Source organism: Phalacrocorax carbo, chromosome 14 (genome assembly GCF_963921805.1).
Source record: "Phalacrocorax carbo chromosome 14, bPhaCar2.1, whole genome shotgun sequence".
Lineage (NCBI taxonomy): Eukaryota > Metazoa > Chordata > Aves > Suliformes > Phalacrocoracidae > Phalacrocorax > Phalacrocorax carbo.
In genome coordinates, this window is record NC_087526.1 from 10827329 (window position 1) to 10844107 (window position 16779).

Genomic DNA, 16779 nt, shown 5'->3' on the forward strand with positions numbered 1-16779 from the left:
ATGAAAACTTGGAAGAACCCAGCATGGCACCCACAAACTGTACCTTTTTTGCTCCCTGTTCCTCTTCAACACCATCTCCTATTACAATGTACACGGCTTTCCTTCCAAACCTTTGCATTATTCTTTCAAAACAGCTCTCTTTCCCTAAGCAACAGAAGAGAAAAGACATTTTTTTAATCTGGACACATACAGCAGGTGTGGCTGACATTCAGGTACCAGGAGTGGAGTTGGAACCTAACTGAACTTGCTGATACATCCCTTGTTTTCTTTTGAAATTAGAACCTAGCTGAATCTTCATCTGAGATGGATTCTCTCCATCTCATGACAGCTACTAGCATTTTCTTTATCAGCCAAGGACTTCCAAGTGCTGCCAGTTTTCTGTAAGCTTTGTGACTGATGCACTGCTTAGACCAGCAGTTGGTAGACTGATGTGACACTCTCAGTATTCAGTTTCAAGAGCCCTCTTCTGTTCATTCTGGTTGCAGTAAAAACATAAAAATACAGACCTCAGAGGTTCAAAGACTTATACCAGAAAGGACAGAACACATGGAAAAAAAAACAAACCCCAAGCCAACCCTACCAGTATTTATTACTCACAAAGCTTCAAAAGCTTGTTCAGCAGACTTGACCCCTCTCCAAGCATAAGAGGATCCAAACAGTGTTTCTGTAACAGGTCCAACCAGACCGTCTTCCTCCTAGCTCCACGCAGTTGAACATCCCACATGCAGTAGATGCTCCATAGAGTAGGTATTTTTCAGGCTCACTCTGCCATGGAGACACTTCCCCCCCGCCCCCCACCCCCAGTCTGTACTACCTTAAACGTGGGCAGTCAGGATGTGAATTAGAGATGTGTAAACATGGAGCTAAAAATAAAGCTCATACATTGCTTTTTGCAATCAAGCTGAGTTGATGTGCCTGATATAAGGACAAAACTTCAATCTATATCTTCAGCGAGGCCTAAGTTAGTTTGCTCTTACCTGTTTTTGTTGCACTGTAAATGTTTTCAATGGGGAAGACAGTGCCCAGTCCATAGAGGAGCACTTTAGCGAGAGCAGGTATAAGCTGAGTTGTGGTGACCAACACATTCACACAGTTAGGCCTAGAAAACAAAAGTTAGTAGAAGTGGCAACTTGTGCTTCTCTCTCTTACTCGAGATTGAAAGATGGCAGGAAGCAAAGCTTTCTTGCAACTGGAAGTTCCCAAAACATTGGGAGATTTTGCAGCTAGAAGCAGATAATGTGGGTACTGGTAATGTCTTCTTATCAACTTAGTAGAATGAAAAAAACATAAACTAGCAGCAGTGATGCAGCCTTACTGCATGCATGCCAGGATCTATTTTGTGGGAATTTAAATAACATGTACTAATCTCTGTGATGGATTCTTCGAGTGTACATATTCAAGGATAGAACAGCCCTTTTCTCCCTTTCCTACTCTTTTGTGAACACGCTTACATGAAAGGTGAGCTACTTTTCATGTGGCTACTACAGATGGGGTAGCCAAGGAAAGGCAAGGAAAAGGACTGTTTTTTCTTTTACTCAGTTCATCATCTCAAGCTCACCCCAACCCTTGATAATTCAAGTCTGGCAAACACGTGCAGACTGGCCTCCCACAGGTTTGGCCAGCAAAGTCCCATAAATGTGTCTTGATTTGTTTAGAAGGGGGAAAAAAAGGGAAGCAAAGGAGATCCTGGATCAAGCCTGTAGGCAATTCTTTAAGCTGTTCTTACCGGGAATGTATCAAATTCAGCGCCTTCAGAGCATGTGTGAGCCAGAGATCAGTCAGCGCTTCAAGCTCTGCTCTTAACTGCAGCCAGGTTTCCCTCTTAGGAGCTCCTATTAAACCTGTAAGCAGGGAAAGCATCTTTGCAGAAGCACAGAAAAGGAGTTGCATGGCTCTGTATGTAGAGTGCCAAAGGGCTCCTGCCTGTGACTGAACCCCATCTCTCCTGCTGCCCTTCTCTTGGCCCTGGTGCAGGCTGCTTCCCTTTGCTCACTGCCATGTCGCTCCAAGGCTCTGCCTTGAGGTATGAGGCCTGTCTGCAGCACACTCCTACGCTGCTGCAGCTCAGCTTCCTTCCTCTCCGGCAGAACGGTACCAGTCACCTTCATGCTTCAGTCCCACCTTCACGTGGGACCTTGTTAAAACACTTTCTTGGAGTTAGCACAAAGCTCAGATGGGGAGTGAGCAAGAGGACGAAAGAACTGAGTATAGTGGGTAGCAGCCTGAGCTGGGAGACATCTGAAGCCAGGATGGTTTTGTTTCTCCTGAAAAGCTGTGCACCATCTCTAGTACATGCAGGTATGCTATTCCTCCAGCTAAAAAAATAAAGAATCTTGTGGTGATATTCTGAGTTTTGCTTCTTTCTCTTTCTAGGCAGAGACCTGGCACTGATGTTCTAAAAGAGGAGCAGAGCAGCCTATTGGAAGAATTGTCTGGAGCTAGCTGAAGGAACCCAGGGCATCCTGATATCTGGTGGGATTGTTTTGGGGGAGTTAAGAACAAGCTGTTATGATACCAGAATGCCTTCAGACAGAGATCAGACATACGTTCTGTGGAAAAAAAACCCAGCATGTTTTGTTTTGAACTGATTGCTTGTTTACTAAGCCTTTTGGAAAACTGGAGAAGGTTTCTTTCCTGCCAAAGAAATAAAATAAAGCCCCACAGTCAGACTTGGGTCCTCCAACCACTAAACCAGGTATTTTAGCATCTGCTGCAAATCCTTTACAGAACCTTATTTAAGGATGACTGCTGAAACACTTGCTCAGTTCAGTGTGAAGTATTCTTACCACGATGCTCTCTATACCTCCTCCATAACAAGTCCCTAGCAGGGTCAGAAGCATTTGGGAAGATGAAAGGCGCGCTTGCTGCCTGGCCATAGACACTTACCCCCTACATTGTTTTTGTAGGTGTTGTACATCTCTTTCACCCGACGGTAGCGGAATGCTAATTTCCTCATCCAGTCAACTCCCCCATGAACGCCTGAGCCTAGACACAGATTTGCACTCGCAGTTGAACTGTGAAAGCCATCTGCGGAGAAGTTATACGTGCTGGGAAAGGAAGGAGGGAAGGGGAGAGGTCAGCATAATTAAAGTCTATACAGTGCCAGCAGGGAGTGGAAACAATTGAAATGTGGAGACAAGCGGCAGCAGAGATATACACAGGACATGCTGTACACAACTGGAGTTCATCTATAGCATTGTTACTAGCACAGATTTAAACAATGTTCTTACTGTAAACACAATGCACGTTACTTAGTGCTCCCAGCCAGTTCGGAGGCTCTCTGGCCTACAAAACATCTGACTGTCCTCAGGTCACTGAGACTCCTCACCTGCCTCTCATCCAGGCTGCTAAGGTAACTGCAGAAATATTGATATCCTAAAGGAGAAAATTCTGGCGTTGCCTTTCTGACTGCTTGGCTATATTGCTAAAGAGGCTCTGAACACACACTAAATCAACAAAAATAAATAAATTAACTAAAGGAGACTTAACTGCCTGCAACGTGTAAAGTTTTGGTTTTTTTTTTTTTAAACTGAGTTAATATTTCAAAGCAACTCTAGTGTAATTACCACAATGAACTGGGGGCAAGTGACAGTTGCACAAACACTTTAAACAGGCAGTTTCTCTGAAGGAAGCAATCCTGCCTTCTACCAGACATTTGTTCCTGTCTTCAGCCCTCCTCGATGTCCCTTTCTTTGTGCCAGTGCAAGCACTTCCTCAGCACTGAGGCGAATCAGATCAGGGGACTGTTCCAACTAAAAGATAATACAGCTTTAAAGAAAAGGAAGTTGGTTTTCAGCTGGATCACTTCCCTGACTGGCAGGGCAGGGGCATGCAAAGACACAGTACCAGCTCATGTCATCTTAAAACGTTTGCTGGATGACACCATCAGGATGGGCTTCATGGTTTGAACAGATCTCAGACTGAGCTGCGATGGAAGAGGGCAGCCGCAGCTCATGGGGCACAGTTGGCTGGATCAGGTCCCAGACCCAGTGGATTTGGACAAACTTGGCTTCAACCAGAACAAAGGGAGGGACGGAAAGGCTCAGCAACACAGACCAACCCTTCTCAGCTGCAGCTTGAAGTTGGTTCAGCTTATAGTGGTTCTGACACCTCACTGGGGGAGTAGCCAGTGCCGGTATATTCACGTCCTGATTTACTGCACCGTCATTTCCCCTTCTAGGAAGCCCTCATGCCACACTATTTCTTTTATTAGAGCATCCAAATAGGAGTTTAACATGCTTAACATACTTCAGTCAGCTCAGCTCCATTTGCCACATAGACAAGCGATGAACAGCTGAGAAGTATTTTTGAAACAACTGAAACCACTCAGGCATGGGCTTTTCACAGGATTCAAGATATGCTCTTAGCATATGGAATTTTTTTCTCACTCAAAGTAAGTGCACTGATTGAGATAAAACTGAAACTACGGTTTTAATCAATGCCTGACTAAGTATCCAGACTCACCTGCTTACAGGCCACTGGACCCAAAGGACCTAAATATACATGTGCCATTTCAGTGCAACTGCAAAGAACAAACTAGCATGTCAGTTACAGCAAAAAAATCTTTCAAGTGTTCTCTGCAGAAGGAAGTCTCTTCCCTAAAACACTTCACTGTTTTCTGGGCTGTTTCAGCATCAATTTCTTAAAATAACCAGCCATAAAAACACAAATTATAAAGCTCTATATGAGCTCTGCACTCATCATTCTTTTGCCAATTACTGTTGACTCTGCAGGCAACACTTTGGAAAAGGAAGATGTAATTGTACAGATGTAGGTTTTTTTGTACATGATGATCTGACTTGTACAGATATAATAATGTTTGGGGCAGTTTTGGCACAGGTTTCTACCAGTGACAAGGCTCTAGTGTGACAAAGTCCACAATCCTCACTATTAAGCCCATTCATTACAGATTGGGCAGCAGGAAACCTTTCAATCTGGGTTTGAAGCATTTTGGCCACACTGTGCCAACTGGCTGGCCAAATCATATCAGAAACTAGCACAGTCTGACTGGAGTTCAACCTAATTTTAGATATATTTCCCAGAATGGTTCCAAGCTCAGTATAGTCAGGGCTTCACAGTAAGCACAGGCATATTAATGTGAGAAAGGGGACCCTGTGCTTCTGTGTGCTTAATAAATGCAGACAGCATGGAGCCAGGGAGTGGAGAGGGCGCATGGCTGAGAATGTTATTTTACATCACTGTCCAGCCCCCTCCTATTTTCAAACAGCTGGGGACTACCTGACCTGCAGCTTCCAGCCTGGAGATCCCGTACCTTAGATCTTGACCGTTATCATCTGATGATACATCATCTATGTGGATCTGGTCACAGTCCTGAGAAGCGTATGAAAACCAAATACAGCAGTAAGTAAATGCTTCAAAAAAAACTTTGGAAGAATGTAACAAAAGATTACTTTAAGGGTAATATTAAGGAGATAAAAATCTTATACGTTGCTAGTATTGTCTGGCATAGTCTAGCCAGTTAATTGTTAGGAACAAGTATCACAGCACTTCTGCAAAATATGAATAGACAGAGCGTGTGTGTGATCTGCTGTTATCTAAGGGCACAACAGCTCTTGAATAATACACTAAGCAAAACTCCTTCCTATGCAGACAGGATGGAGAGAGATGCTTGTGTTTTAGCCAAGAAAACTCTGGTTTTTTAAACTTTGTATGCATGATAAGTCAGGGATTTGGCAGCCTCTCCCCCTACGAGAATACTGCTTTGGACAGGAGGTGTATGCCCACATAATTACAAGACGAGAAGATCTGTCCCAGAGAACTTTCCATAGTCGCCTGTCCTGCTAGTGTTTTCCCAGTTTCCAGAGCTTCCTTTGATGTTCAGAGAAGCTGGGCTGAAGCACTGAAGGTGGCACCCTTTCATAGCCCCAGCCACAGACAGGGGAATAATGTGTATCAGTAATGAGGAAATCTATGCACAGGAAATTTAACCAGAATGTACACTTGGAGCTCAGCCCGCACAAAGTATGTACTCTAGATCTTATCTTCCAAAATTCTTCACTGTTTGAATGGTGGAGGCCCTGCCTCAAAAATCTGAGAAATGTTATTTCTTTGGTTTCTTTCCTAGTCTTAGTAGTAAGATTAGAAAGAGAAAAAAAATCAGGAAACTTTTCCCACCACCTTAAATCTCCTTTCTCCATGAGCCTTGCAGGTAAGAACAAAACAGAAAGCCTTCAAGCTGATGAACAATATCTTTTGCTCTGGTTGATTTTTCAAGAGAGATAAAAGCACTTGGTACAACAGGACTCCAAACTCACAACTACAGCTAACAAAGGTACAGTAATATTCTTCACTACTTCAGTATCCTGTGAACCACAGAATTTGTCTCATGTTCCTTAATTATGAGTTTTATGAATGACTTTAAACTAGCCCCTTTAAGAAAAAAATAAATATCTTGTTCTCATCTCATCAGTCCTCCTATCAACCTACCACTGGGCTGTATACTTCTATATACAATTGGAGCCAAGCAGCTGAATAGCAGATCTCTGCTGGCACCTCTCTCTCCCCTCCACCCCCATCATTTTTTAAGCCCCCCCTCCCAATAGCTGTTGTGAGCCATGCTGGGATAATATTGATGCAGCCCTCTCCACTTCAGTTGTATGATGCAGGGCATTAAGTCAGGGGAAAGGTATTTGTGGAGGGATCTGTTTTTCTCATTTGTGAATGAATTGTTCTGTACACTGAAGTGTGACAACAGTAGCTATCAAATTTCTAACTTAATAAAATACCATGACACTTGGTGAGACGCTACCTCATAGTCCGCCGGCTGAGCCTATCGTGTTACTGGGTGAAACACAGGGAAGCTGGTTAAAGCAAGAATGTGGACCATGTTTTACTACTTGGTTACAAGACTAATTTCTCATTCTTGCAGAATTTCCTTGAAATCTTAGTGAGCAGGGAATCAAGGCAGGATATCTGGGCTGCTGAAAAGAAGGTCCAGATTGTTTGAATGGAAGTCTGCAGTGGGGACATATCCCAGTTTTCACATCTGCTGACTTTTTAAAACGATACTCTAGGATTTCAGAGGTATATGATGTGTGGCATGTACAGCCTGTAACTGAGTCAAATACGTAAGACCTCAGTCAATCCTTGCAACTCTGGGAACTGAACCGTTTTTACTGTTGTGATATCTCTAGCCAGCCTGTGCTACACAATCTGCCTCCAGGTGGGACCAGACCCTTGTACCCACATGTAAAGGAGCCTGGGCTAATGCAACTTTGAAATGGTACTGCAGGCATGGAGAGCGCCTCTGCTGCCTCCTTGTGAAATACAAGCTGTTCCGGAGGATACAAGGAGAAGCTCCTTCTGTTATCACTTACGCTCCCTCTGAATACTCTCAAGGCATGTCTCATGCACATATGAAGCAACTTATGAACACACAGGTTTTCTATTTGGGTATCAGAACTGTGTTAGACATTTTTAAACATCTCATTGATTCATTGATCAGTTGAGCTTGCATCCCTCATTAAGCAGGGGTTAACAGTTGCCAGAATAAAAAACCTCCAGGGATGGCTCTGAAAGGCAGTAACTTGTAAACACACTAATCCCCTTGTTTGTTAATTCCTCATCCCCTTGTCAGTCCCCCTGTCCTTAATACCTGTTTTCCAGAGAGGCAGGCAATAATATCTCCAGAGGGACTGTGGATGGAAGGTACTACTCTTTAGCCAGCATTGCACTGTGAACAAAAGGCATCTGGGAGAAAAAGCACAACCCTGGAAAGCCCAGAGTTTGTATTTTAACTTCTTTGTGGTCTGTAACCTTGGGCAACTCCTTTTCTCCCCGATTTCCCAAAAGGGCAATAGAGAGTGAGAATACCTCCTTTCAAGTGAATATTCGTTGATACATTCTGCAGTGTGATCAGAGCCCTTTGCACACAATACCTTGTATGCAAGCAGAGATGATGTGGTCAACAGGCACGTAACTGCTACATGAGCAAAACCACACTTGCGTGATTTCAACCTGTGGCTCCGCAAACGCAGGCCTTGCTTGCCTGGATTGCATTGCTAACAACCTCCAGAACCGGGCAATGCTTGTGTCACTGCATACCCTGGAAGTGCTACACACTGCCTGCCCTTGTCAAGGTTTGGTGCCTTGATTCTTTGCTACAGGGCAGGCACGCCACTAAGCTGTGCTTCAACAAGCATGGACATCCTTCCCTGCCCTGAATCAGCTGGAAAAAACTCCAGCTTCTAAGTTGTACAACTTAAGAGCTAACTTGCTGGAGACAATGTCTTTTCTGTAAAAAAGTAGTGTTTAGTAGGAGTCTAGGTCTAAGACTTCTCCAGTCACCCACCTGCCCTGGGCACCAGTGATCAGTCTCCTTCTATCCAACTAGCCTGAGGTTTGCAGAGAAACGAATGGGAAATTGGCCTCTCTACTAGGCTGCAGCACTAAGAGAGGATGGGTTGAAGCACGTTATCTGAATGGATCTGCTGGTTCGCCTTTTCACACCTCCAAGATTCCCACTCCTGAGCACAGCAGGAAAATGCCTCCAGACAGTGCACCCCAGAAACAGTTGCCTGAATACCTTTTCGTTAAACACTAAAAACACATAGAGCCTTGGCTAACAACAGAGTCTCAGAATCATTTTTTGATAGAAAAAAGGGAGTATGCCAGTTCAGGCTCCTCACTCAGATTTTGAAGCCAGGTTTTTGCTACAATGTGAAAGCACAACCTCACCAGACTAAGGAGGAACACACAAATGCTAGTAAGGGCTATGCAAACCTTGCTGTATCTATGGACAAAGATTTCATCCTTATCAGGCCCTTTCTGGGAATGCTGCAAAAGGGCTTTATACCCTGGCAGCACCTTCTGCTCTGCACAGCACTGAAAACTGCAGCCAGCAAAATAAACCGTTCCCCTGTGCTAAAGCAAGGTAATAACTGATTTCCTTGTCCAGCCTGCCTCTCTGGTGAGGATGGGTGACATTTCCTCCACTTCTCCCCCTGCTTCTGCTGTCAGGGCCGAGGCCAGCCATGCTCTGATTGGTTCAGTCTGCTGGGCCCCCCAAAATGCCTGACCTTGGCCATGGATCTGTGCCAGAGAAATGTTTTATATGTAGCATTTTCTAGTAAGAGCACTCTTGCTTTGGTCTCGAATGGGGCAACTATCCTGCTGCTTTCTTGGTTACAGCTTCACCCTGCTCCAACACAGAAGATAAGTCAGAAACTGTTTCAGCCCCGTGCCGTCTTAGCTTATTTTGTCTTGTACAGGCCAGTGTTATACCACATGATGGTGCTAATGTATATGGTAATGTTTGTGGGTCTAGAAATGAATCGGCTCCTGTGCTTGTTTTTTATCAATTTATTTTTTAAGAATATAATTCACTGCATTTTTTTAAAGCCTAACACTTGGTGATGTATGATCCTTAAATATCACTTTGTGAATACTCAAACCTGACTTTTACTTAACATTCTAAATGAAGGAGTAGGATGGTTAATGAACAGTGATGGATGACTCTTGTAGCAAATTCTTCCAAGCCAAAATGGCTTTTTTTGGAAAGTGAAACTTTGCAAAAAACTTATACTTCTCTTGAATTCTCCCTCATCCCTCTTTTTTTTCTTGAAAAGGCTCAGCTAAAACCAAACCACCTTGGTTTGAAAAAAACCTTTGGTTTGTTTCACTTATCAAGCATGTGTGAAAAGGGAAAACTGACATTTTTAAGTAGAAAATGCTCTTCTCTTTCCAGCTACCTGGGCCATGTGTCATCGTTTAGAACAGTTAGTGTTTTTATCTTAGTGCTGGACCTAAGATAAAATTGTCTCACAAGGCTATGTCTCTGCTTGTTTCTGCTCTGGATATCTGGAACACTATTTGTTTTCAAAGGTTTTGAATGCTTTTCATGGTTTTGAGCCATCCAGGTCAAGCAGCAAGTTGTGCTTGCCTTTAGGTGTCTATGCTGACCCTTTATACCCTCTGGCGAATCCATTAATGCCATAGTGACTCATTCAGCTGCCAACTTTGTGTTTGTTTCTTTGGTTTTTTTAGTAAAAGCGGATAAGCTGATAAGGCAACCTAGGAAATCAGCAAAAATTGCTTCATTTTTTTATCATGGAGCAACAGAATAGCAATAGCAACATAAATGTTTCTATTTATCATCTTTGGAACCCAAACTACTTAGAGACAACCTCCCTTAATATTTTGCTGAACAGATGTGTCCTGTAGCACCTGGCTTTCTTCCTGTGTTGGAGATGGAGCCCAGGTATTTTGCAGGAGGTTCTGATTTCCATTTGGAGACACAGTGCTAAACTTTAGCTCTTCTCTGGACTAGTTTTTACTCAGTTACACAGTCCTGCTGGAATGAGACAGCTTCCTACCTGAGGGATTTTTGTTTAGCTTTTGCTTGCTTTATGTCTAGAAACCACAAAAGAAAAAAAATAAAACCCACAGCATACCAACTTTTTATAATTAAAAACTTTGCTCTTCTGTAATGGCTGAAGAAGAACCTGAGGCCACGTGAGCCAAAAATGACTTAAGGAATCTGCTTCTAGCAGCCAAAGCTGTTACTGATTGTTAAATGTACAGAATTTGACTGAGGCCAAACGATTTGCTACTTCATTTCATGTTTTAGAGCAGTAAGTGAAGCAAGGAGAAAACTTTTTTTGGAAATAATTTGCCAACTTATACACTACAAAAGTCTAGATAGGCCAAGGGTTTCTGGAGGGTGGCTTTGTGCAGGACATGGAGCTTTGCTGCACCACATGTTGAGATCTGATGGGTGAAAAATGCTAGTTGTGTATTATATCACTACTTAGATAGTGCCCTGAACTCTTAAGCAGCAGCTCTCTCTTCCCCTCTCCCCCCAAGAGAGGATTTTTTCACTCTGCACTTTCTGTACCTTCATCACTCTTTGAAAAAAGCTGAAAGAGGAAATATCTGTCATTTCAGATGCTACCCACTACTTGCCTTTGAAAGGAAATTAACATTCTCAGCAAGTGAAACATCAGATTGTAAGGAGACAGGTGGCGGGAAAGGTTGTACCTCCTGTAATGCAGAGGACCACGGTGCAATTAAGCAGTGAAGGAACCAGAAGTTCTCACTGAACTCATCAGGCACAAAAAGTTCTCTCATTTCATCTGGCACAGAAACAAATCCTTCCTTTTTTCAAGTGAAGAAAAAGACCACAGAAATCTGCCCAGGGATGCCAGATTTTTTTCCTCCAAACACCTCCAAGCAGCATTCTGACTCCAAGGTGCCACAGCACAAACCCCATCTTACTCACTTTGTATGTGACTCAATTAGACTATTTCTACTAATTGAAAATGCAAACAAATTTTCATCAGTGCTGTACAGCTGTTTCTCAGCTGGTGACAGAATTCTGCTAGCATCACATTGCTTGAATTTTAACATATATTCAAAAGGATTTTCACTTTGCATAAGGCAGAGTCACATCTGACCATGCCACAAACAGGAAGGATTCTTCCTCTTGGTCTTTTATGTTGAAACTCCCATAGTTTCATCCCGCAGTGTGCCTGAGCTTGAGCAGACCTCCTGCTCTGCCTGTGTGTGCAAACAGAGCTTCCTCAAGAATAGAGACCATTTTCAAAACCTCTGCATTGGCTCATAGCTAATTGCTACCTGCCCCATAGGATCTATGCTAATTTAGCTTAATAAAATTATTAAATAGCAAATTTCAGGAGAACCAGCAGCAATGTCCTCATTATTAGATTTAGTAAAACTGCCAAAAGCCATCATTGTTACTGTGTATTTAGAAAAAAATTCCTTAACAGAATGAAGATGTCAAAGGGACACAGTAAAGTATGCTTCCAATAAGCCCTCTAAGGCCCATTTCTTTGGGGTCAAAAATGAAAGTTTCTTGGTCAGAAAAAGAAGTTTGTAGACCAGATGCAAATGATTAGAGAGAGAGATGTTAAATAAAATAAGCAGCTACATACCTCCAGGTCATTAAAGAACAGATGTGTATCTGCAAGGTTGAAGATCATTTCTTCCATCATAAGACCTATCCGCACAGACGTTGTAGTGTCCTGTTAGGGGAAAATCAGGGGTTTTGCCATTCACTTTGATTTTTCTGTCTTTTTTTTTTTTTTTTTGGGGGGGGGTGGTGGGAGATCTTAGAGCAAACATAGGATCTACACATTCCTGCTTTTGAAGATATGTTCATTAAAGTAATTTTATTTCCCAAGTGTATCTTAACATGATTTTCCCATCCTTTCTTTTGCTCTCCTAGATAATCAAATTTTGTTCTTTGAAGGGTATCTATGGCTCGCCTTGACCAATAATAGCCCGCACACTTCAGACGATATAACAAGAACCTTTAAACACCTGAAACTATGTAAGAATTGCTTCAGTAGGTTAGACCAAGGATTAATTTCAAATAGCATCATTAGTGAATGGTTAGGGGATAGTTATGAGCAACAGAACACACAGAGGGTGATCCTTTCCTGACTTTGTCATTCAAACCAGCCATAGAAGGTCAGAATTATTCTCTTTTAATGTCAAACAGCAACTCGGTGAGCAAAATCTGAGAACAGAACTCAGGAGCTCAAACATACATTGAGTCTCTTTCTCTAAAGGGTGCAATCCATGTGTCTCAGCACACTTGGCTTAGGTCTTTAGTGCCTTGCTAACGCCGGTGATCAGCACAGAATAGGACAGAAAAGCAGATGTATAGTTCGCACATCAGAGCCCAGCACGTGATACAGTATCTGCTGTCCTCAGCAACACACGTGCACCTGGGCAGGAGATGCAAGACCAGCCAAGCTCTCCCATCCCTACTGAACCTGCCTACTTGTTTAACAGCATCAGCAGAGTTAAAATAATCCCATCCTACCATGCTAACCCAATTATAGCATGATAAAATTCTTATCCAAGTATGATTATTCCTACCCACAACACAGTGTGCTCTGCAGCGGTATAAAGCATGCTTGCAGAGCCAGAACTGCAGCCATAGTGGCAGTTACACCCAAACAACTTCATCGATAAAAAAAAAAAAAAAAGACACAGCACATTAAAATGCTGGATGGGTTCATCTGTCATTCTAGCTAGTGTTAGAAATGGTGACAAGCTCCCAGTGCTCCTGTCTGCGTGGGCTGGCTGACTGTAACGGTTTGCTCATTCTGCCATTTTCTTGTATCAGCCACCCCTGCCTAGCTGGGTGTGGGTCTAACTTGGCCCTTCCCCGAGAGGGTCCCAAACTGCTTCCTAAAAGGGAAGGATGTGATGCAGAATCTCTGTCTGCCTGCAGCATTTTTAAACCAGTTTTATAACGATTAACAGAATGTGAAAATGCACATGCCAGAAGCTCTAAAACAACTTCTACACATTCTTAAGCACGTGTGAACTTTCTCACATCCAAATCTTGCTCCTACCCACATCAGTGGCAAAACCTTAAGTAAATTCCTCTGGAGAAGGACTACACTACCTGCAGCTCTACTTTACTGAGTACAGTTGTTTTATTTCCTGCCCCCTGCTACCCAGCCGAGACACCACAACTGCCTGTGAGAGGGCCGTCACTTAATTTCCTCGCCAGGTCAGCAAGCGCAAGCTTAAATCAGCCCAAGCTGATAGGGCTGACTGCTTGGCCAGAGAAGCTACCCACAGACAGTCCCGCATGGCAGAAGCGACTGACACTTTTGGCTGGGTCATTTTCCTTTCTTCTGGCTTGGAGGGCTACATTAACCACTGACTGCATGTGCACAGCCGATTTAGTTGGTCCTCCAAACTGCCCCTTGGATGGGAGATGGTGGCTGCAGGACTCTTACAGCTCTTGGCTTACTGCTTCAAAGTTGCCCAATGAGCACTGGATACAGCCTCTGCTGATCCGTTACTCTGAACACAATCAAGTGACCTGCTGCATCCAGCGTGGTGTACTGCAATATTAAATGATTCTCAGTCACTTTTCCACGTGTCTCATGCATAAAGTCAACCACCCTTCCCACCCCAAAACAACTGACCTTGTTCCTAAACCCACAGCAAAAGCATAAAAACGCACTGATGCAAACAAGGTCACCAGCAGAACATTTTCTTATTCATTAAATACTTCAAAAACACAAGCAAAAATAATCTGTAGTTAATTTGATAAACACTCATAGCTCAAAAGCATTGTGCCTGTTCACACTAAACAACAGAAAACTTGAAAAAAAAAAAAAAGCATTCCCATAACAGGCTTTTATTTGCAATTCATCTTCATTAGGACAGGGATCTCTCATCTTTATGTGGGTGGCTTTCCTTCACTGAAGTTGCAAGCCATGCTAAACCAGGGCAGATTTATATGTAGTCTTTGCACTAATTTTCTGCAGATTTCTGCAGAGTCATGTTATTGTATGACAGGACAGTAATGGATTAGCTGAGGAGCTCTAACAGGCAGCATAATGTTTGGAAAATGAGTACATTTCAATCAACTTTCATGGCAGATGCTGTTGACATGGATGGTGTATTACACACTAACCTAATTATTACACATTCTTGGTGTAGTTCTCTTTAATTAGAGCAGAATGGTTGTGGTTTCTGCCATGTGTGTGACTCACAAGCATTGTGCCCATCTAAAGAAAAGCTCTGTCACTCATGTTTGAAACACACCTCTTGCTGTCCCAGAAAGAAGGGCACTTTCTCCTCTGGTCAAAAAGTAAACTGCAACAGGCTTGCATTGAACATGTCTCTAACTTTAAGCCCCAAACCTGCACCCGCGACAAGGCACAGGGACACAGGCGGAATCAGGGCATCTGACTGTGGCCCCATGCAAACAGCACTGAATCAAATTTTACTACCCAGGTGTAGTTACATGAGGGAACTGTTTTGAAGAAAATATGCTGCTAGGAAGAAATTATTTTGTAAAATAGTTTTTAATGAAGCAATTTATTTTTATACATTTCAAGGATCATTAGCCTTTAAAACCCTTTCAGGAAATCTCATTGGTTGGTATCTGTCATTTATCCTGTAAGTTTTGTCTTTAGCTTTATTGGTATTAATCACTAATGTGTGGTAGGAAATATTTCCACAGTGTATGAAGTTACCTTCTCTTGAACTTAACAATATGGAAAATAAAGGGGTGGGGGGGAATCTTTCTCTTGAGATAGAGAATATGATGGAATGAAAATAAAACAGAAAAATGCATTTTACCACCCAGAGGGGAGGTCGTTTGGGGAAATGATTTGGCATCACTGCTTTCACAGTATGGACATTTCCTCTATGGCAAGGCATGCTTCCAAGTCTTAAAGAGGCTGATAAAGTTAAAAGGCAAATCAGCACTCCCAGTACGATATAGGTGTCTAGAGGCACTAGGGCAGTGTTCCACTGGCAGTTATTTATTTGCATTACTGTAGCATCTAGAAGCACTAGTCCCCAGACTTGAACCCCACTGTGCTAGAGAGGTTGTACCCAAACAGAGGAAAGACACAGTTGCTACAGCTTCCAATTCAAGTATAAATAAACAGGAAAATCACACTGACAGGAAAGCACGAAATTATATATCAATCAATGTGTTGCCCAAATTCTCTGTAGAGTGTGTAAATAATTTGAAAGAGAATTATTAAATTTATCTGAAGATGGTGATGGAGAGCTCTTCCTAGACACTGAAATCCTGTTCCACTAAAGGATCTCTCTGAGCTGCAGGGGATGCCCTGATGGGCTGCTAATGCCTACGTTAGTGTGAGTTTAGCAGAGTGACAAAGTTGCCACATTCATACCGATGATCCCTGCTGACCTGTCCTTCCATGGGAGAAGTGCATCCTGGAGCCCTGGGAACAAGCTTCCTGGGTAACAGATCTAGCCAGTGTTTTCTGATGCATATGAAGCCCAAGGAAGAACACACCACAGACAGCTTGAAATCAAATCTGCTCCAGGAACCATTTTTTACAGTGAAAACAGATTAATCTAAAAACTCAATCCTGAGTGTTTGCTTAGTAACTTTAGAAGAGCGAGGTCCTACCCCACTGCTAATCTATGAGTCATGCTTTCACAAACAAGGACAATGAGAGGCAGGGACAGAAAACAGGCAATAAACTCCTTTTGCAAATAAAACCTCCAGCACCACAGTGTATCCCTATATGCCTCACCTCTGCCATGCACCGTTGCTGGAGCTTCCTTCAGGGTTGAAATTAAACAGCCCCACAAATTACTTTTAGTGCTAACCTCTGGTGCTCAGACATGACAGACCAGGCACTCCTGACCCTCCAACAAACAGCTTTAACAGGCTTCTTCCCTAAAATTATTTTCTGTTTCTGTTTTCATTTTGTCCCCTCATTTTGAGTAACAGGATGACAGAAGATGGCTAAAAGGAGCTTGTTGAACAGCCTTTAGTCTGTCTTTGCTTCGTGATGATTTCCACAAAAACTGGAGGTGAGCAAAGAACAAGTATTTCCCTATTACAGCAGTGGGAAATTAGGTCTGCTCAGTCCACGTGAAACTCTGAACAGTCTGTATTTTAGCAAAGCAAAGGGAATGCAGAATGTGTAGGCATACCCAAATTAGCTTTAAGCTACTGAATATGGGTACAAACAGCTGCAAGTATGTTGCAGCATGCACTATGTAGGTTGCTAAACCCTTTTTCAGAAGATAACCTACACAGATGCCTGCATTGCCGTATCTTCACTACTAAAGGTACTACTGACTGGCATCACCTATATGAAAGCCCATATGCATTGCAGCCCCACTTCAAACTGCACCATCAACGTCCTCCCAAATGGCTCTATTAAAACCTTCTTACCACTGCTCTCCTGAAACACTGAAATTGATTTTTCATAAACTGCTTATGCTTGTCCTAGAGTACGCATTAAAAAGACATGTAATTGTTAACACCTGCAG

At 42.8% G+C, this 16779-nt stretch overlaps 1 protein-coding gene across 4 annotated transcripts in view; it reads right to left on the reverse strand.

Moving 5' to 3' along the window:
- EYA2 (EYA transcriptional coactivator and phosphatase 2) overlaps window positions 1–16779 on the reverse strand; it is a 104239-nt gene that overhangs the window by 5158 nt on the left and 82302 nt on the right. For all 4 annotated transcript variants that reach the window (XM_064465692.1, XM_064465693.1, XM_064465691.1 and 1 more), the window contains exons 10-15: window positions 11913–12002; window positions 5273–5331; window positions 2887–3047; window positions 1727–1841; window positions 978–1099; window positions 44–144 (exon numbers count right to left, since the gene is read on the reverse strand). In XM_064465692.1, coding sequence (XP_064321762.1) covers window positions 44–144; window positions 978–1099; window positions 1727–1841; window positions 2887–3047; window positions 5273–5331; window positions 11913–12002 — 648 coding nt within the window. The remainder of the gene's footprint in view (window positions 1–43; window positions 145–977; window positions 1100–1726; window positions 1842–2886; window positions 3048–5272; window positions 5332–11912; window positions 12003–16779) is intronic.